Source organism: Pseudorasbora parva, chromosome 19, assembly GCF_024679245.1.
Source record: "Pseudorasbora parva isolate DD20220531a chromosome 19, ASM2467924v1, whole genome shotgun sequence".
NCBI classification, from domain to species: Eukaryota; Metazoa; Chordata; class Actinopteri; order Cypriniformes; family Gobionidae; genus Pseudorasbora; species Pseudorasbora parva.
In genome coordinates, this window is record NC_090190.1 from 32,418,708 (window position 1) to 32,441,407 (window position 22,700).

At 40.2% G+C, this 22,700-nt stretch overlaps 1 protein-coding gene across 1 annotated transcript in view; it reads left to right on the top strand.

Annotated features, from left to right (window-relative positions):
* Positions 1-7,952, top strand: part of grin2da (glutamate receptor, ionotropic, N-methyl D-aspartate 2D, a) — a 145,113-nt gene extending 137,161 nt beyond the window's left edge. Inside the window, exon 14 of the mRNA XM_067424872.1 lies at positions 1,011-7,952. Within this exon, the coding sequence (XP_067280973.1) occupies positions 1,011-4,034 (3,024 nt within the window). The 3' untranslated portion in view covers positions 4,035-7,952. The remainder of the gene's footprint in view (positions 1-1,010) is intronic.
* Positions 7,953-22,700: the final 14,748 nt, after the last annotated feature.

A 22,700-nucleotide genomic window follows, 5' to 3' on the forward strand; every position in this document is an offset into this window, starting at 1 on the left:
ACAAAACAGTGTTAGTGGCACTTAAAAATAGTGTCAAATATATTTAATTAATCAGATGCATTAATAAGGCTTCCTATTTGTTTGTTTTTTTGTTTTGTTTTCATCACACGGAACAGATTCATTTTAATATTAAATTGAATAAATGTGTTAATGGTGCTTAAAATGGTGTTAAACATATTTAATTAATCAGATCCACTAATAAATGTATTAATTGTATGAACATTTCTTATGAAACACTGTTGATGTTAGGTGTATTAGGTATTAGGTATAAGGTGATCAAATCCATGAAGCTATAATTGTGCTGTAATAATTGCTTCATTCCAGCTTTGCAAACTAAAATAAGTAGCCTAGGAAATGTAACAATGAACCTAAAAAATACTGAAATAATTTTAATTTGTTTGCATGTAAAAGGCAAGATTACCCCTTTTGCAAGACTTGTTACTTGCAGCAAGAACAAAAGACTGACACGCAGTAATCTGGCATTAAATCCTTAGAAGGGAACTTTGCAGCACATTCCTTTAATTCCTGTCATTTCTAAAATGTGATGGCACATGCAGCATTTCAAACTGCACACACAGAGGGATTTTATGAAAGCCCCTAACTTCTCTCACAGTAATGAATAACAGAGGAAGATGACAGAAGATGGATCATGTATTCATTTTGTATTATCACTGTGTGTCTTTGTTTACATTATGGAAAGAATGTGAAGAACGGTAAATCCCTAAACAGACTTTCTTTGAGAGAAATGTAAGGCAGTTAGGTTTGATGGGTCACTCAAACAGTGAGGTCAGCATTGCCATTACCTCGGAGAAAGGTTAGCTGAGCTTACAGTGTGTACTCTTGCATCATCAAAGCACCGGGAGCTTTACAATTTCATTATTATGGTAATGTTTCACGTCTTTACAGAGACATTTTCCAAGTGTCTAAATCTGTTTGTATGTCACCAAGGGGAATATTATGATATCCTGAACTGTTTGCTTAATAATTCTTTTGCTTGTTATCTCTTATAGGGAATGTACAGCTGCTGCAATTTTGAGGATGAAACAGCTCCTGGATGTTCCCAAAACACACTTCCTCAATATCATCATGTTTCCACAGTTCCTCCTCCTCCGCCGCCTCATGTGATCTCTACAGCCTTGGCCAACCCCCCTATCTCTAAGGCTCAACAACAGCAGCAGCAACAACAACAAAAGCAACACCACCAGCAGCCACCCCCAGTATACAGTGCTCTTCTTCCTGGCTCCCCTCCATCCGGTGGACATTCTGGAATGGCTCTAGGGCCATCGAACAGTCCCATTCTTGGAGCACCCATGCCTTGCTCTACTTTCCTACCACGCCACGATCGCCGATTAGCTGTGGTAGATCGGTGGACACGTCCAAAGGTGGGCCCCGAGAAGCCTGGTGGTGTGAGCAGCGGAATTACAGACTTAACACAATACCAAGGCATGCCCCCTCACTGGGGCGCAGGAATAACTGGAGGGGAGGGGGGTCTGGATGAATACAAGAGATACTATGGGCCAATTGATCCAGAGGGCTTAGGGGTATCTGTAGAGCCTCAAAATACAGTCACTCAAACTCCAAAAACTAAGCATCGAGGAACAAAATCCTCTGGGAATCCACGATTACCTCCTAAAGGTCAAGCTTCTGGACACTTGCCAATTAACCCTGCTTTGCCTCATCCCTCTCCACCTCATCAATCTAACTGGAGGAGAAGCAGCATCTCAAAAAGGAAGGGCTCAGGGGGGCCACTGTATGAAAACATCCTCCCACTGGGAAGAAGAAGTGGTGGCAGATATGGAATGAGGGATGGTGTTGGAAGAAGAGGACGTCGTCCTCCTCCCCTTCCTCTGCCTATACCTGTGCCCCTGTCTTCCCCAACACAAACTCCGCCCACGCCTTCTCCATCTATATGCTATACATCTACTTCCTCCAGCAGCTCCAGCACCTCCAGTTCCTCCTCATCTTCAGAATCAGTCTCCCGATCTAATTCTCCCTCCTCTTCATCATCGTACACATCATCACAGAGCTTCAGATACCGGGCAAATGTGCAAGAAGTTTATGAGGACTATGACACTGATGAGCTTACAGAGGAGTCAAGCTTGCTTTTGGGGAGAAGAAAAAGCCGTTCACGTATGTCTTCTCGATCCCTGCCCAGCAGTCCTCCGCCACCACCTGTACCACCCCGCAAACCTTGTGCACAAAGAGCACAAGTGAGAGATAGAGCAGGCAGTCAGCTTGCACAGCTTCAAGAATGGTGGGCATCTTGGGGGGAGAAAGAAAAAGGTAGACGAGCAGCTGGAGATAGAGAAGTTAAGGAGGAGAAAAGGCATCACAAAGAAAGGGAAAGAGAGAGAAAGAGAAGGAAGAAAGGTAGAAAGAAAAAGAAGAGAGAAGAGCGTGAAAGAGAAAGGGAGCGTAAAAGACGTAAGGTGAAAAAGAAAAAGAAAAAAGAGGAGAAATCCAGAAGAAGAGAGAGGGAAAAGCGACCTGAACAAGAGGAAGTAGATATTGACAGAAAAGATGTTTTTGAAAAAGGAATAGGACACGAATATTATTCCTATCCTGCACTGAGGCGGAGTTCTTTCCGAAAAAAGAGTGAAAGCTCTACCAGGAGTTATGAGTGGGATAGAGATGGAGTAAAGAGAGATAGGGATGATCAAGGAGGAGATAATGAAGAAAGCAGTAGGGTAAAGGAAAGACATCACAGAAGCCCCAAATCACTTCGCCACTCCAGGCCAAGGTCCAACAACAAGCATTTTTCCACCCCAAACAAACCTTCTTCAACTGTCAAATTTTGGGGTAGTGGGAACCCAACTTCAGAGTCTCCATCATCTTTTGTACCCCTACTTCCCATTACCTCTAAAAGACGAAAGTCTGTAGGAGCTGAGAGAGATGAGCATGGAAGGGGTCTAGAGAGTCGGCCCCTTTTGGGAAATCAGTGTAGAGGTAAGCCTTGCTCGAGAGAAGGCCTGTCGTTTCATGAATGGGAATCCGAGGAAGAAGATGAGGAGTCTGAAGTGGAAAGAACTAGGCCAGAAGAACAGGAGAGAAGGCGAGAAAGCAGAGGAATGAACTCTGAGTCTGAAAGGGACAGAGAAAAAACTGTTGAGATATACACAGATGATGAAGGTTCCTCTGGAGAGTTTGGTAAGTTTGAGAGATACTGGGAGGGTCACGAAGGAAGGGCAGTTGGAGGCATTGGTGGAGGAGGATGGTTCTTTGGCACCTATCCTGCCAGAGAAAGAGGAAGCAGTATAAACAGTAGAGATGACTCCTTTTTGGGATTGGGTGGTGGAGAAAGTAGCTTGGGATTTGGTGCAGGAACAGGATGGGGATCAGGAGGCTTAGGGTCAAACCAGTGGCCTTCAACTCCATTGACTCCCCCACCTCCTCGAAGATACTGGTCTGTAGATAAATTACCAGTCAAGACTGAGAGGAAATCTAAACACAGGTCTCAAGAGAAGAGTCGAGGCCACACATCCTGCTCCTGTCAGTCGCCCCATCACTCTGCCAGCACTCACTCCAAATGGAATCGTGTGACTTCTAGGAGCCAGGAGGAACTAATCCCCCACTGCCACAGTTTCAGCAGCAGCGTAAGACCCAAACGGCAATCATCCAAACTGGATCGGGCTCAGAGCCAGGCAAAATCTGGCAGCCAATCCAACCTCAATGCACAAAGACCACAGCGCTCAGACCGGTCCCGACAACCACCATCCCCTCCTCAGAGTCTGCCACCTTCTTTACCCTCTCCAATGGTCCCTGCACTCCCAGCACCACCCTCTTCCTCTCATCATATACATGTTCCACCTCCTACTTCCTCCTCCTCAGTTTCCTCCCCATCAGTTGTCTCATCTACACCTGGTGCCCCACAGCCCTCCTCTTTGTCCTCCTCTAGTGCTAAGCTCCAATACCAGAAACTGCGGTCAGTTCCCCAACCCCAAAGGTATCAATCCCCACATCTTCCCCTCAAAACCAAGAGCCTATGCTCCCGTCGAGGCTCTGCCCAATTCTCCAGTGTGGAGAGTGAGGTTTGAGGAACATAATTAAATGAGGAACATCAGCAAGTTGCCCCAGGGGCGATCAAGTCATCTGCTCCTACCACAAAACTGTTAACTGTTCATAGCAGTCGAGTTGGGTTGTTTTCACTGGCACCCTCCTCTTGCACAAAGCTCTAATGCTCCTTAGAGGCAAAGCTGGATTGGGATGGCACATAAATTGTAGCCCTTTCCTTTTCTTGTGTAAGAATGGAATACTGCCATGCTGACAAATCTTGTCGATGTTAACGAGGCTGTTCATATGGAATTAGCTTTGCTTATCTTACTTCTTAGGGGCTTTAAGGTGGTGTGTCAATAATGTGGGTAAATGTGATTTTTGTTGGAGTGTTTTGCTGCTCGATGGCTCAGGAACGATTTTTCAAAGGGAGATTCTGTCAAAATACAATGCCCTAACCCATCTTTTTTTTTTTTTTTTTTTGCTCTCAGAGCAAGATGTAGTTGTTTTGTATAATTGTTCAAAATATCTCAAGGGAAGCATTCACAAAGAAAAGTAGCAATCCATTTTCCTTCTGTCAGAGAATTTTCCTTGACCTCCACCATCCACAAATTTACATCTAGCACTCTGTGTGTTGTCGCCAGTGTTTGAATTCCTAGAAACAGGGTAAGTTAGCCATGACCACACACACATTGGTTTACTGAAGCTGAATGCCTAGCTTAAGTGGAGCTAATGTATAGTCCTGTTCTGTTGAAACCATTTCACAGGTCTTCATGTTCCATTCTTATCCCTTGAGCAATACATAATTAACTACAAACAGCATTCAATACATATATTTTATATTTAAAAGTTATATATTATATATAATATATATGTGTTGTGGTCTGGTTCAAAACAGTTGTGTTAAGTTGTTAAAAGATTATAAGCACTGTGCTGTATTACCATAGGGCACATGCAATGTTTCAACTACCTACAATCGGTGGCAGCCCTTACCCTTTCGACTGAATGTACATGTTGCCATGACAACACGGTGTGCTGCAACCAAGACACTTTTAAGATCGTAGCTTTCTCGGGGGAGACCTTCTAGTCTGAGCCAGTTAGGGTAGCTTTGAACGCTGAGGTTGTGAGTGCCAGGATGACAGGGCTAGCCATACTGCAGCACTGTACTCGCTAACCGAGATGTCAGTGATGAAAGTTACGTCATCATTCAGAGAGCGACAAGTGGAGGAGAGCACTGTTTACAGTTTAACACTGTGTTTTTACACATTTTTTTATAAGCCGCTCCGCTCTGCCATTTATTAGCTTCGACCACAATATCCCTACTTGCAAGTTTGCTTAAGCTGTAAAATTAGCAGCAAGGAAAAACTTGTCAAATGATAGCAAAATAGTTGCAATTTTATGCTTTTATTAGACATATCTCTTTATTTAAAAAAATAAAATGAAAAAAAGCTAGATCTAGTATTCTGATAATGTTGAGGAAAGACTGATTAGCAAACCAGTCAGGTAGATCTTTTGTTTAATTTAGCTTATACCATTAGCCTAAAGCTATCATTTTTGAAGTGATCGCTATATTTGACTGTGAATATTGGTAAGGGCAATGCGTGTTGGCAGCAGGTCTGAGTCAACTATGTTTTGTTTTATTTCATTTGTTTATATCGTTTTTAGACATTTATTCAACCAGGTTTCAATGCCTTTTTGAGTTTCTTTTGTTTTAGATTAATGGTCAATGTTGTAGTTATTTTACCTCCACAAAGCCAGTATACAGTATTGAACACATTTTATTTTATGTTTTAATGTTTTATGTTTTAATTACATTTTGAACAAATCAAATGAAGTCACAGGTACTCCATCCAATAAGTGTGTGTGCCACTCAAACCAGCAAAAGATAAAGGAGCAAACCATCTTCTAAATCAGACTGTACTTTGCTGTTTGGTGATCAGTATCACACCGATGTGTCAGAGATGAATTTATGCAGGTTATAAAATGTTTAAGGTTTATTCTGATAATGTAAGCACATGTTACATTTTATCACTTTGAGAAAGCCCAATGAAAAAAAAAGAGAAATTAAAAATATTTACAGGTGGCTGTATTATATACCAACCATAATGCTGAAAATAATGCTTTATGAAATGAATTGTTTATGTTAAATATGGTCTAAAGAATCTACAGAGAGGATGGTAATTTGAGTTTGGAAAAGTATGGAATTGTGAAATGGAACCCCGTAGATCCTGAATGATTCAAACTCAAGGATTTTTAAACTTTCAGACATGGCTTTGTCAAGCCAGCAGCAAAGTTTGACTATTTTAAATTTGATTTGAAACATCTTATGTATGTTGTTCTTTATATATGTATGTATGTATACATTTATTTAATTGCATATTTGACACAGAACCATGCACAGTCCAACAGGCTAATTGTTTTTTGTGTGTGCTTGTAACTGCATCTGAGCCATATTTAGCTTATTTGTTGTATGCTGAGCTTTTTTACAAGTAGTACTAATTAATTGGGGTATATTTGGTTGTCAATGGGGTAGACCATAATGTCTAGAGACTTCGAAGTACTAGAAACAATGGGTAATGATTATTTCATTTTTTAAAACCCGGATGACTTTTGTTTGGAGAAGGCAGTAAAAAAAAAATCCTGAATCATCCTGCCTCGCTGTCACGAATTTCAGAGTAATTCTGAGTAGTTTGACATTAACATTTAGAATATTTGGCAGCTTATGTATGTATATCCTTTTGACTCCAACTTTGTTGTGTAATATGTGTCTGGATTACTTTATATATAGATGTACCTCATATATGTGTTTGTGACGTTTAGATAGCAATAGAGAAATAGCTGTTCAGCAAAAGCAGTATAGCTGAAGACAAAAGTATTGTTTTTAAACATTTCTGTTGGCAGACTTGATAATTAAGATGTGTTTCATGTATTAGCTGCGAAAAATAATTTTCCTTTCTCTTTCCATTCCATTGCGCACATTAAATTAACCAGACAGCTTTGATAACATATTTGGGCTGAATCAGCAAGTACCTTAATATAATGCCATTTTTTAAATGTTATTTTAATATCAGGCATAATGCACATGTTTCAGTAGAAACCACCACCAAGAATCTTAAAAAGGCCTTTCGGTAGACATGTGTCTTGTTGTGTTGATAGCGTCTTTGACCGTAAATGTTTTGTTTGTTTGTTTGTTTATTTGTTTATTACTATAAGGAGAAGTCTCTTATTGAAGCAGCAGCATATAAATATATACATATAGATATAAATTATATATTTCAACAAATAACATGCATATATATATATATATAAATAATGTTTATCTACTAAATTTATTCTCTTTGAATTGATCTTCTTTTGTCTCTTTGTCCTCTTTCATCTCATAACAGTGACGTCAGAGACCAGTTTTCAACTGTGTTTTTATGAATAACATGGCCGACCATCGACCACAATGAATTTTTCGTGCAAATAACCAACGGTGTGTATGTGTCACTGTGGTGAACGTTTTGGCAAGAGGTGATGAAATTTTTGAGAGCAACTGTAGGCTCCTCACTGGGATCACTATGAGCGTCCATCTTGGCGTAGTAGGTCTTAACAGATAGATTTGACCTCGCTACGTCAAAAGCTTTCCAGTCTCCACGTCAAACAGTTCTGGCTTTGGAAGCGGTATGTGTGTGCGCTCTTTCTGTGCCAAGCTGCAGTGTGTTATGCTGAAAACCCATTCGAACACATGCGATGCTGCTCTGTAATACTTTATGATAATGTAGCTGAGCAGAGCCAGTTATGTTTTATGCCACTCTGTGCCAGGACGGTAGTGCCCCCCGGTACCACTGTGTAAGGTTCTTGTGCCATACTCCTCTCAGTAGGGGAGCCTCACAGGGGGGCCACTCGCTGGGCCGCTCGACCATGGGAGACTATACTATGCTGTGCTAAGAGCAGAACAGAATAAAAGACTTTTAATACAACACGTTTGGTCTGTTTTTTTCCCAGCATGTTTAACAGAGAATGTTTGTGATTGACAGTAAAGGGGGTACGCAAGTCTTTTTTCTTTCTTTTTTTGATTTCTGAGGAGTGAGGACTTAAAAAGAAAGAAATGAAAAGCCTTTTGAAATGGTTGGTGATTACACCTATGCTTTGCCTTGATTCCTGCAGAGAATCTTTAATAGGTTTTAATAGAGTTGGGAGAACTTTTCTCGGAAAAGTTTGGAAACATTACAGTCTCTTATGCTCACCAAAGCTGCATTTATTTTTAATACAGTAAAAACAGTAGTATTACAAAATATGCATGATGCAAAGCTGGATTTTCTGCATCATTACTCGAGTCTTCAGTGTCACATTACAGCACGGAAAGTACTGCGTTAGTAAAGCGTTACTGCGTAATTTTCTCTATAACTATACAGTAAGCATCTGTAGGTATAAGGGAACAATAAGTAATATTTGGGGAATAAAGGGGTTACTATCAGGAAAATTAACAAATTATTTATACTTTTATAATAGGTAATTATCCATGTAGTTATAGGGTGAGTATGAATCTGTGGGCTGTAAACTAAAGTGGTATTTGTTCCCCTCTTGTTCATGTAGTTACAGGGTATACTGTCAGAAAAAAAGATGCATTGCTGTCACTGGAGTGGTACCCTACAGTAAAAAAACTAAAAAGGTATGTATCTTTAAGGGACTAATATGCATTCTTAAAGTACTAATATGTACCATTTAGGGGTGAGTAAGGTACAAAGATACCTTTTCACTGTTGTACCATAGGGTACCGCACCATTGACAGCACTCTACCTTTTTTTCTGAGAGTGTAAGTACAATAAAAAAACATACACAATCTCATATCACTCGTTTCACTTCAAATTACTTCCTGACAGAAAGAGGAATGTTTTGTCCCCTTTTTGTTTCTCTTGCTTGTCTTCCTCTTCTTTTTCGTTATTTCCACTGATGGATCTTAAGAGGAATCCCATGTCTTTTGATATTCTGTATTATTATTTATTAAAAGAAAAAATGCTTTCATAATTCACTAATCTTTTTGCATCCAACCAGCTGTTACCAGTGTGCGCCTGAGTAAAGAAGCTGCAAGCTTTCAAGGCAAACTGGAGTCTCTGTCTTCTAGTCGTGTTTGTTAATAATAAAAGTATAAAATTCTCTCTTTTTTAAATCTTACCACAAATGTTTGAATGTTATCGAAACAGAAGCGAAAACCTTTTTTAACACTGATCTTAATAATAAATGTTAATTGTGCATCAAATCAGTATATTTGTTCCCTTTTCGAATGGGAAGTTGCACTGCATCGGACAAGATGCTACAGAGAATGCCTCAGTGTGACCGATGCCTGAAGCACGTGTCTAAACAAGACAATTGCATTGACCGGCGACAGCCTGACTTCATACCTGTGCGAGTATAAAAGGGCGCCTGTGGAACATATCATCCTCTTCTTTATCTTCAAGAGCTGTTTGTATGTACGTGTAAGACAATAATGCCATGGATTGAGCGTGTTTGACTCCTCGAGCAAGCTGGATGTGCTTATTTGATGCATTTGAGAGAATACTGAAAGAGACTGGAAAGAAGCTCTGTGCTTTGATTCTCTTCTGAGGGAAAGTAGTCAGCATTTGTATGTGTGTTTTTGGCTTTCAAGGGGGTTGAAGGCACTCATAGCAATGAATTTTGGCAGTAGACACTGTTCTCGCAAGTTTTTCGAAAGAGTGGTAAGAATCTAGCATTTGAATGGAACTTGTTCAGCTCTCGAGTGAGGTATGCTGTGTAATGCTAACTCTTTTATAAGAGTTGAGTACCGTCAAACTGCGGTTCGTTCCTGTGGCTGCAATAGCGCCAATGCGGAATTGATCATGGGGTTGTAGGTGGAGCCTGGGAGGAGTTCTTTCTTTTAACACTGATTAAGGTGGAATGGCTTATTCTGAGGAATTGAACACAGAGTGAGATGTTATTAAAATCCACCCCATCTGCTGTACACACACAGGTGAAGGTTGTATTAAGCATACAACCAATAGCAGCCAACAACCAACAGCAGCTTCCAGGAGATATCGCCCTCCCTAGCGTAAGAGTAATACCACCAATCCATACCCCACCTCCACCCTAACCCCCACTAAAAAATGCTGAGGCTGAGGTTTAGGCCTGCATGATGTCGAGTGTGCTTATTTCCAGAGTGGAGTGTTGTCCACAACATTTTTTGGGGCTCTTCTACTCTAGGTATTTGAGTGCTGCATGGAAAGTACTAGTGTTTGTAGTAAGTTGAATGCTTCTGTGTGATCCTTGGTTAACTGATTTTAGTAACTGAGCATGGTTAGTACTCCCTTTGTTTTAGAGGCTCATTATGCTGAGTACTCCGCTCCATAGAGCTTAGTTTAGCATTAGTATCAAGTTCAATGGTTCTCTGTGAGCTTCCGTGATAGGAGCAGTTCTGCCTGAGCATGCTTCCCTTGTTCTGATGGTCATTGTGCTAGGTCATTGTGCTATAAAGATGTTTTAAACATTAGTGTCAAGTTGAATGGCTCTCTGTGAGCTTCCTGACAAGCTTAGTTATGGTTGAGCATTGTTGGTACTCCCTTAGTTTTATGGGGCCTTAATTCAGAGTATTCTGCTCCCTAGGAGCTCTGTTTATGCTAGAATCAAGTTGAATGGCTTTCTGTAAGCCTCCTTGTCAAGCTTAAATTTGGTTGAGCATTTTTAGTACTCCCCTTGTTTTTGAGGGTCATCATGTTGAGCACTCAACCCTCTAAAACCTCTGTTCATTGTCTAGTTAAAGGGCTTTCTGTGAGCCTCCTCGAAAAGCTAATTTTTAGTTGAAAGTTGTTAGTACTCCCCTTGTTTGTTTTTTTGAGAATTGTCATGCTGAGTACTCTGATTTGACAAAATTTTAGTTTAAGAGTGTTGTTAGGTTTCCTCTCATTTTAGAGAGCCATCCTGCTGGGGACTACATTTTCCAGAGCACTGCATGGTTAGGTACCAGAGTTTTTCTAGTGTGACAGTTAAAATAAGCCTCTCATTTTAGAGTCATCTTACTGAGGCCCCCGCTCTTTAGAGCTCCTTCTTCTAGACAGTGGCACTAAGGCTCTTTCTTAGCCTCCTTAGTTGCTGTATTTAGAGTAAAGTGTTGCTGAGCCTCCACTCCTTCGAGCTTCACTTGAATAGCGGTGTCAGGTGGTAAGGCTGTCCATGAGCCTTGTCGATAGAGCTGTCCTGAAGTATAAGGGTTAATTAGGCCTTCTCCTATTTTAGAGAGTCATCCTGTTCTCTAGAGCTCTTCCTTCTGGACAGTGGCACTAAGGCTTTTTATGAGCCTTCTTGGCTGCTGTCTTTAGAGTAGAGTGTTGCTAGGCCTCCTCTTGAGAGTTGTTCTGCCTAGGCCTCCGCTTCCCTGAGCTTTGCTTGGATAATGTTGTCGAGTGGCATGACTCTGTGACTCAGGATTTCACTCCCTAGGGCTCCGCCTGGATATTGGTCAAGTGGCATGGCTCTTTGTGAGCTTGCCTGGTAGGGCTGTCCTTTATGAAGGGCGTAGTTAGGGTTCCTCTCGTTCCAGAGTCCTCCACTTGCTAGAGCTCCTTGCTAGTGATTAACTCTTTTTTGGCATGATTAGTACTTTCCTCGCTTGAGAGGGTCATTATGAGATCTATGCACATAATTTCAATAGGTAGGGCTTTTTTGCGAGCCTCCTTGATAAGTTAAGTCTAGTGATTTTTGGCTAGTTTTTCCTTCCTTTAGAGTGTCGTTATACAGAGTACTCAAATCCCTAGAGCTCTGCACTGTTTTCTGTATAAAATAAGGCTCTTTGAGTTCCGTACTCCCCTTGTTTAGTGGGTCGTTATGCTATGTCCCTGCACCCTAGAGCACTTACAGCAACATGGTCAAGTTGAATGGCTCTCTGTGAGCCTACTGGACAAGCTGTCTTCATGGTTAACCCTATGTTGTACTCCCCTCGTATGCAGAGTGCCTTATTCCCTGGGGCTATGTACAACAATTCCATCAAGTCAGTAGGCTTTCTTAAAGCTTTCTTGATGAGCTGTTTCAGCTAGAGCTCTGTGGATCGCTGCCATAAATGGTTATTATTCTGAGGACTCTGATCTCTGGAGCTCTGCTGATTAATACTGAGTTAAAGGACTCTCCTTGATAAACTTACTTCTGGTTGAGTTGGTTAGTACTCCCCTCATTTTTGAGGGTCGTTATGTAGAGTACTTTGCTCCCTCAGAGCTACGTTTGGGTGCTCTGTAGGTACTGGAGAACCCTTTTTTGGGATAAGTAGAGTTAATCCCCTCACTTGGAGGGTGAGTATGCTGATTCTTTCCAGGACTTCTGTCTCTGGAATCCGATGTGAAGTGTTTATTACCTGTTTGGAATACCTTCTCACTGGAGGCCTCTGTGAGAGTGAATCAGAGAATCTGCTTAAGCAGACAGGTTATAGGACTGCCAGCCACTCTGGTGATTCTTGGGGTTGACATTATTGTCCCCCTGAAGTGACAGGCTAGGTTTCTTTTTTCCTGGCCAGATTCCCTTAAAGGTATCTTTCAATTGGAATATGATTCCAAGCCTTTGCCCTTTGGCCAAGCCCTATCACTTGGCCCTGTGTGGAGAAAGGGTAAGGTGCAAGACCGGGACTTTCCTTGTTTAGGGTATTCCTTGCTTAGGGTAGCTTGGGAAACGGCCATAGGGAGTAGTGTCACTAACAGCTTGCTGGTGCATCCTTTGGGGGATCTGACTCTGGCAGTCAGGTCAGGCAGAGTACTTTGTGTTCTTAGTCACAGCCAATATGACAATGTGGCAATCAGGACTAGGCAGAGGGACCATGAGAACGGGGCGATGCCAGTGATGAGTGATGATGAGAGCCACCTGCGTGCTGCACCGGTCTTGTGTCTCACGGAGGAGCTTGGACATAAATGGAAGAGCGATGATAGTGAAGGACGAGAGAGGATAAGGCCTAGACTTTAGGTTGGGTTTTGTTAATGTTTTATTATGTGCGTGCGAGACAGTCGACCGTGAGGGGCTACCTGCATTTTTACTTTCAGTTTGTTTTATCGATTAAAGTTTGTTAAATGTTCACCGGTTCCAGTGTTCTCCTTCCCTGAACAAAGAACATTGCTACATTGATGCTGAAGCACGGGAAGAAGGAGGGACATGCTGTCGAAGAGCCCTCACTGCTGAGCACGGTGCTGAGGAGGTTGGGCAGCGTGGAAGAAAGAAGACCGTGGGCTGTCCAACGCGGTGGTGCTGGAGCGAGTGCAGACCAGTGGGACGGAGGGTTTGCTGTCGTGCCCCTGGGTTGAGGTAGAGTGGCTGCCGTACTAGAGGGAGCGGAGTCGTTGCCTATGACAGGAGAGAAGCAGGGAACGCTGGACTCGCTGACAGCTGCCTTCAACATGAGGACCTACCGCTGGCCACCAGGGAGCAGAGTAGGATTGAGCCGCCTACTGAGCGCCAAGTATCATCGCGTGGCACCATGAGGAAGAGCCTCTCAGATGGCTGAGGACAGAGCAGTAGTATGTCCGGGAACAGGACCAGAATTTTTTTCTTCTTCTCTCCACTTTCACATCCTGTCGCTTTCTGTTTCTCCAGAGATTGGGCCCCCTGGGGCAGGGGGTAGGCGCCATCTCTAGTGTATGGCCTGTGAGGGCCGATAGGGGTATAAGATGAGGCGGGCAAGCGAGACCCGAGTCCTCTCATGAGAGAACCCGGAGGCATATAAGGATGAGCACCAGTGAAGGACGAGAGGACCAGGCCTCGACTTTATATTGTGTTATGTTTACGTTTTATCATGTATGTGCGCGGCAGCTTTTCGTGAGGGGCTACCTGCATTTTACTTTTAGTTTGGTTATTTATTTATTAAAATCTTTTATATGTTTGCCGGTTCTTGATTCCTTCTTCCCAAATATATGATCATTGCTACAGACATGCATTGCCTTCAGCATGGTAGAGTGGGTATTTTTTCCCCATAGTATCTTGTCAGATGCAGTGCGAGAATGCTTCTGGGAAGCCTGCTACATCTCCTTCAGATGTAGAAGTGGATGATGTGTCCTCAGGCTTTGCGTCACACATGCAGGAACAATTATTTTAAATTGTAATACTATTTCACACTGTATTTTAATTAGCCTTGGTGAGCATAAAATGCTTCTTTATCCAAAAGTATCCAAATGTATCCAATGTTTTTTTTTTCTGTATGTTTTAGAGATTTATCCTAAAACAATCCAAAAGCTTTGAATATTGTAAATTCTACAAAAATGTAAATTGTTATCGCACTACCACCTTGGCCATATTGAATTGCATGATGTCCATGGGTGTTGGCTTAGCAATGGCACTGCTATCTATTCTATTTTCTCAGCGTAGAATTTCAGATTAATCTAACATTTATTTTTCAATACCAAATATGCTAGCCTCTCTAGTGAATTCCCCTTGTGTGTTCTGTGAGAGTGACTGAATTCTTTAGGAAACAGTGGAAATAAGAGAAAAGAGAGCTATTGGAAAATGGACACAAGCCGTTATTATGCAGGAACACTAGATATTGTGTAACGAATGAGAAATATAAGCATGTAAAATGCAGGTGACAGCAACTTCGCAGAAAGCGTTGCCGTCTCGTCTCAGCAGGCAGGCACACTGAGGTGAAGGTAACTAGTATTACTCATTCCAGAGAGAAAAGCAAGAATGAGAGGTTACTGTGGGTTATCTAAGTAATAGATTGAGCATTTATCAAAATCAGACATTTTGAACAAGACTAGCTGCAATTCTTTCCAAGGCACCCCCACCACACACAAGCACACACACTTCTATTGCACTCTCTTTTGTATCATAAGTCTGTGAACTCTCTTTCCCATTTTTAATTAGTCACAAATGCAAGATTTATGTAACAACGCTGTTTCCATGCCACCACTGAGGGAATATAATTAACCAATGGGGGCCATTTACTGGAGATTAATGGAGGAAGTAAGAGGCGAGCTGTAAGAAAATCTTTACCTTTCAGGGCTGTAGTTGGAGGGTGTGAAGAGGACGAAGAAACAGAAAGAGAAAGGCTTGTTCAATATACGGTTACTAGTAGGATTATATAGAAGGCCTATTCCCTGATAGTGTTTAGTATTGATTTCACATCAAACTTTGTCTTTGCATCTGTTGTGTTACTCTGAACCTTGCGCTAGATGGTAATTCAAACAAACACTGATTCTGAGTCACGTTTGAATCTTTCAATTATGTCTTATCACCAAACCAATTCTATTTGATGATGTGCCAATGCAGGGGCGAGTATCTCTCCAGACTTCGAAAGATTTTTCTCTCTCGTCTCCTTTCCTATATAGTAGAATGTGGAGCAGAAATCAGGCCAAGGAGAAAGCCGATAAGAGATGAAAAAACCATACAGGCGGGATTGAGAAAGATTGGGAGAAGGACAGACATACAGACAAAAGAGCGAAATCTGGGATTTTGTGGACTGGCTGGGAGAGCCAGATAAAATTATAAACATTCATTTGAAATTAATTTAACGGTGTGATTTGCGAAAATGCGTTGATAAACCGCTGCCTCTGGTGAAATGCACTCAGGAAAATTTCTATCTTGATAGAGCTCCTGCTATTGTGTGGAAGTTGGATTACAACATCACAGGAAATGGATGCCTGAAGTGAGATTATCCGACTTGAATCCTGAGAGGTTGAGGGCAGGAGCTTGCTAATCACTGTGACAATTAAAATATACTTGAGGCACCATTTGGGGTTCCTCAGATCGTCACACTGATAGAACCCAATGGAGAACATCTACACATCCTTTTGAAGGTATCTCTAATACCTATTCCTTACTGACAAAACTTCAAATATGTATTTCGAGTGCCTGAAGTGTTTTTAGAGATCTTGCAGGAACTTAAATTTTTAAAAGTTACCTAGAGGTTCTCCAGAGGTTTCTGCCTGCAGTGTGGCAATCCGAGAAACCCCAAATGATGCATATTTTTGTTGTAGTAATCTGCTGTTTCTGCTCGAAGCATCTTAAAGCTTTAGCAACAAGGCTTTTCTATCTTCTATGTTTTGGCCTATAAGGAAAATGATAAACGATGCTGGTATAAAGTCAGATTACTTTAAATGTCGGAGATCATTAATGAGAATGCTTGTTTTATTTAAATTATTTTATTTGCATTTTTTTTTTTTTTCACCAGCATTTCATGTTCTGAGATCCAAAGAGTACATTGAACCTCAAAAGAAACAAGAACATCTGACCGGCTATAAGGAGTCAAGTGATCAAAATCACATTTTTGTTGGCAGGTTATGAAATATTGTTAATTTTACATAATTGTATTATTATTTTTAATGTTTCCCATTAATAATTGGAGTGGAACCGCATATTGTCAATGTGGTCTCAGACTTTTGGACTAAGACGTATGTTTAGAACAATTCCAATGTAATAAAAAGGTGATGAAAATACGAATAAAATGCCCATATATCATGGCATTCTCATACCATGCCACAAGGGGACAGCATTTCCATACTTCCTTAAAGGAAATTCCCAAACTGAGACGTTCAACAGCTCATAAATCGGAATGACAACCAATTACACAGCCTTCTTCCTATTAAATCTACTAGAGCCATATTTAGGTCAAGAACCTCCTGGCAGACAACATACAAAGGAAATATGGCCCGCCTGTCTTAGCGTATTAAATATACCAATAAACTCCACAGTGGTGGATAAATTTATCCAGCGCATGTGCCACAACTGACAGCAGCGGGGCGCTCTCAGGCTGAACTGGGGCAGCTTGACAAGGGGAATCTCTTTCCATGTGTGCGCGTGCAGATGCTGGTTAATATGTTAAACACATAACAATGGCGCGATGTAATTTAATGGACATCTCTAAAAAAGCTCGTTACACGTTACTGTACATTTTTTTTCTATATTGCCTCTCGTTGCATATACTGTATTGTGTTACATTTTGTAAAATGTGTGTAGAAATAGTGTGTAGAAATCTATGTAATATTGCTGAAATGAAACACTAACTCAACACAATAGGCTATATAGCCTACTTTCAAATTCAAAAATGAAAACAGAATTCGTTTGTATTGCATTGACAACTGTTGGTAGATTACGTTTTCCCCTTTCCAGTCCCTTATGGCACATTCACGAGTTACTTACTAATTTATAGAGAGTAGCCTACATTTAAATGCGTCCTGGTCTTTGGCGTGCTGTCCGGGGGGAGGGCTTCGCTCGGACCCTAGCTAGTAGCCTACCCCAGTAAGTGGTTTAGAACTAAAAAGAGCAAACTGTGGAGAAGGGGTGGTGGAGGGATGCTGATAACTGTCAATAAAATGGAGGCAAGACGGCTGCGTATATAAACACTTCTTTTGTTGATTAGCTGAGTACTCCACCTGTGTCAATTTATTTGATCATGCTCCTCCTGAACCTTGTTAAATAAAAACATCATATGTAAGTTTAATATATGTATATTAAACTTACTATATACTATATAACTTACTATACAAGTCAACTATATATGGGCAATTCTTGGACTACCGGCACTTTCATGTCTTTGATCAAATTTTATTTAAAAAAACATTTAATTTTGAAAAAATAAAAGTACTTTAGGAACTTTTTACCGGTAGTCTATAATGATTTTTTCACCTTTTTAAACATCATTATACATGCAGATATTGCTGTTTTGTGCTTGTCCCACACCCAGACTTCTAATCTTCAATAATGAAAAAGAAGTGTAAAAATATGATTTATCTATTTTTTATTTTTTAATATGACTGAATAAAGTATCAGTAAAATAATCAAAACATAATTGAGGTTTTTAAGGTCAGACAACTGTTAATGTGATTTTATATACAAAATGTAGGCCTAGTTGTCTCACAGTATTACTGTCATTTCCACCACAACGCTATAATGTCCCTTTAAAACGTTTTTTTGAAAGATTTTTTGGGTAGTTTCTATGGAGATGAACAATGACATTATATATATGGATGGATGGATGGATGGATGGATGGATGGATGGATGGATGGATGGATGGATGGATGGATGGATGGATGGATGGATGGATGGATAGATAGATAGATAGATAGATAGATAGATAGATAGATAGATAGATAGATAGATAGATAGATAGATAGATAGATAGATAGATAGATAGATAGATAGATAGATAGATAGATAGATAGATAGTACCCAGATGTTTCCAAAAAAAAATTAATCCAGAAAAATAAGGTATTTTATTAAACCAGGGGTCCGTTCTACCACGCTTAAAGGGTTAGTTCACCCAAAAGTGAAAATGCTGTCTTTAATTACCCTCATGTCCTTCAACATCCGTAAGACCTCCGTTCGTCTTCAGAACACAAATGAAGATATTTGTGTTGAAATCCGATGGCTCAGAAATGCCTTCATTGACACCAATATCATTTCCTTTCTCAAGACCCATAAAGGCACTAAAGACGTCTTTACAAAGCCCATCTCACAATCATTTTATGAAGCGACGAGAATAGCTTTTGTGCGCAAAAAAAAACAAAACAAAATAACGACTTATATAGTGACGGGCTGATTTCAAAACAAAGCTTTGAACAGTTATGAATCAGCATATCGATTCAGTAATGGCATAATTGTAATTTTTGGGTGAACTAACTCTTAAGGGTCAATATTAAGTTATCTGCATCTCCTAAGCTGCATCAAGCCATCCCATAATATCCGTAATCACTCAAATTAATGCACCACTCAGAGTAACATTACTGCATGTGTGAGATTCAAATAAAAGACTCAAATAAAATTATAAACCAATTATTCCATCACAGATAAATCTCTCAATCAAGTGGCTGTGTATAGTATTATACACCTTTTACACAACATAAAATATTATTCTTAAATACATTTTTATATTATATTATTTTAAATTAGTATTGCCCCTGGTTCAGTAAGGAACTCTTAATAATAAAGTAGCAGTGGCTGGGACAGATTTTAAGTATCACCTCAAGATGCAATCTAATCCTGTTTACATGAAATAAGCCCGCTCGAGCAGGTTTAAGCTTATGGACCTGTTGCTATGGCAACAAGTCCAGGATGAGTCGAAGAACCAAACAATCCGAGATCAAGCCAAATCTTCAACAATCAAATCGAGCACGAAGAACGGACCCCAGGATACGGACCGTGTCCATGCGTGTCCTGTCAGTGACCCTACCATACCCTTGATTTCTGGTTTTATTTTGAGAAAACATGGAAACACCAAAGACGCTTTAATATATTATATGTTTTATTAGACAAGGGAACAACAGTTTGGATGCATATTGACAGAAAACTAAGTATTGTACAGCAATATATTTTCTTGGCCATACAGTATGTTTTAAAATGAATTGCATGCCATTTATCAACACAAGCCATCCAGCATTAATTAATATGTTATTCTAATATCAATCTAGCTCACTGCAGTGTGTAACAAGTGTCTTACAGCAGCCCCCAAGTGAGCACACAGAGTAACACTCTAACATCATTTTCAACACACTGAAATGTATCTAATATGATAAAACAGCGCTGCGTTACCCTACATGCGCTTTACCAGAAGAAGCAGAAGTGGCGACTGTGACATAATAAAAGTCGCGCTGTGTCACACTCGTCTCTCATTAGCAATCACTCCAGCGGCCACTTTCAGCTCCCGAAGCACTCGGCCCTCCTCTGCTTTATAACTACAGTAACGTTAATATTATCATTCATGAATATGATTTCTGCCCAAGTCCCGTCCTGATTCTTTTGAAGGTGAAGACGAGAACTCCGAAGATACCACGTCATCAAGTTACTCCCTTGTTTTGAATTGGCGACATCCAGTGGTGAAAAACATTGTGTGCCTTTAAGTATTTTTTGAAAATAATTGCAATTCATTATTTTACCAGCAATCTTATTATTTATTAAGAATTTATTAACACACATTTATAGCTTTCTTGTATCCTGTCTGTTTGTTTCACCGTTTCTAGTTGTCATACTGTAAATTCAAGTAAATTAGCATTACCATTGATGACTGTAAAAGTGTTGATTTGCCAGAATTCATCTGAAAATCTTCAGTCTAAATGAGCATAAGTAACTAACAGAAACCAAATGGATGAAAGGCCAGTACAGTCGCAAAGTTTTTTCTCACTTTCGGGAATGAGTTGTCAAAAGTCAGATATGAGGAGCATATAAAATAAACTGTTACAAGCTTTAATGACATGAGATAAAAGCCGAGTCGTGTACACCGGCAGTACACAACTGCTCCAAACATGCAATCCAAACATCATTAGATACAAATGGCAAGCTGTGGCCTTAAGACATTTTGTTATGTCGAGAAACGAGAAACTGTGATCTGACATCTTAAGCTGCTGCACATTCAACTCTGTCTGATAATCGAGGGGAGCCGGAGTGAGTAGGTGTATGGCAATTTTAAATGTCCCTTTAGTTATGACATTTTCCAGGTAATAATATGCTCTGAAATATAACTAATGCCAAAGTTAAGGTGATAATTAAAGAGGCTTGTTTTAACTGTTGGCCACTGAAGCATTTCCTAGTTCATTCCTGACTCACCTTAGTATCCCAATTAGTCAAATTAATTTATAAATGGGCCTGTTTCTCCTAACAAGACTATTAGCAGGACGGTAGCTAATAAGAACAGATTGCGCCTGTATTTTGACCTAAAGGAGCTTATGTAATTTGTGAGTTTCTAAGTGTGTTTGTGTGCACTAGTGTGTCTTTTTGCACTCTGTAGTCTTCTGACAGTAATGAGCAACTGGATAAGAAAACAAACAAAGGCTTGTTCCACATAATCGTTTTTTAATCCTTGACTGAATTTAACTACATTGCTTTCTTTATGTCATTTTTTTCTCTCTATTTCTCTACAGTTTACAAGTTTACATACCCTTTGTATGTCCTTTTCTTATAAGAGGTCTACGATGATGCACATAGTGTACTTGATTAAAGATATTTACATATTCAGTTGTGGTCATAATTATGTGCACCCCTGGTAAATGTGCAGCAAAATAGAAAGTGGCTGTAACCATCAGGGCAATAATTAAAGGTGCCCTAGAATAAGTTGAAACAATATGTTAAATTGTTCTCTGATATCTACAAAGGGGATGTGGCTTATTTAAGGGCACAAATTGTCCAGATGCAGTTTTACAAGTCCATATACAACCCTATAAATTGTCCCTAGGATGTAATGATCTGTTTTTGCCTTATTTGGAAGAGTCATGAATATTAATGTTGAGCTCTGCTCTGATTGGCTTATTTCAACAGCTCACAGTAGTTCAGTAAAGCGGCTTGTGAGTCCTGACAGAACACAGACCGACTGAATGACACTTTAAGCAGAACATCTCAAATGGAGATTGCTGAAATGCAGCTTACTTGTTTATTGGTGTTTTCAGATGATCCGTGCGGTTGCCAGATTGAACATTTTTGAGTAAAACACCGGATAGTATATGTGTTCTTTTCACAGAAAATCTCTTAATGGGGGATTTAACCGCAAGCACGACTGCTCTTCTTTCCCTCCGACAAAACCAAAACCAGTGGTTTTTGTTCACGTTTTTATTTTTGTCTTTTTTCATCAACGATATTGCATGTTTATATAACATTAGTCACAATGTAGGCTATACAGTGACTGTGATGTACTCTGATATACAAGCATGCAAAAACATCATACTTCAGCTCTCAAAAATATAAATATATATATTTTCCCAAAATGAATAGAAACCTTGTCAAATTACTATGATTTTAACTTAAATGGTGGAGTACAAAATAATATTACCCTTTGTCATTAGACACACTATTTCATTTCGTATGGTACTTGGAGTGTCCTATTGTTACTGTACTAGCATCTTGCTTCATCTAGACAATGCGTTCTCTCTATGAAACGTTCAATTTAATCAGAAATTGTTTAAACAGCTAGTCAATAAGTGAAAAAAATCACTACTTACTGCTTACAGGAATATAGTGTCCCCTTTCTTCAGTTTTAAGGCCCCTTCACACTGGACGCGAATTTTGACGTGCGAATAATTCGCACTATGGTTTTATTTTTTGGTCAGCTGTTTGTGTAATGAGCGATTCTACACCGAACGCGAATGTGCTGCGGCGAAAAAACGGCATTTATTTTTTTCGTTTCAGTTTCGATTTTTTTTACTCTAGCGGCGTCAAAAACGGCTTCAACCAATCACATACAAGGAAACATAGGTGACGAAATGTCAAGTTGATGTCATGAGCTATTCACTCAACATTGCCAGGTATGGCATATCTCATGAGATTACAGCTGTAGGTCTAGTCAAAGCTGTGCATCTGCAGCTGTGTCTACTACTGTGTTTACAGACAGCAATAACTTAAGTACACCTTATATATATTGTTTTTTTTAACTTTATGTCCGCGATTATGGAAAGTGAATGTGTTGCCATCAGTATGTCTGTGGCACTTAAATGTTTACATTGTGACTGAACTGGAAACAGACCGGATGGATTGGTTCCTGAAGAGCGCGGTTTGTCTCGTCAGATGCGCTGCTGTCTCGGGATGAGATTCTCAAATTGTCCCACAGACTTAAGAAAGTACTAAGTGCAGAACCGGCCATGATAAAGATTTAGCTCCTGTACATGATTAGCACATGATTCAGACTCTCTGTCCTTCAAGACTGGGTTGCACCCGAAACCGTCTTTTAAATAAAATAAAAAGCTCATCTTCACTGTCCGTGTTTTCTCAGCTGACGCAGCAAAGGTTTTGGAATGTTGGAGCTCTGAACGTTGCAAATTCGTGTCGCGGC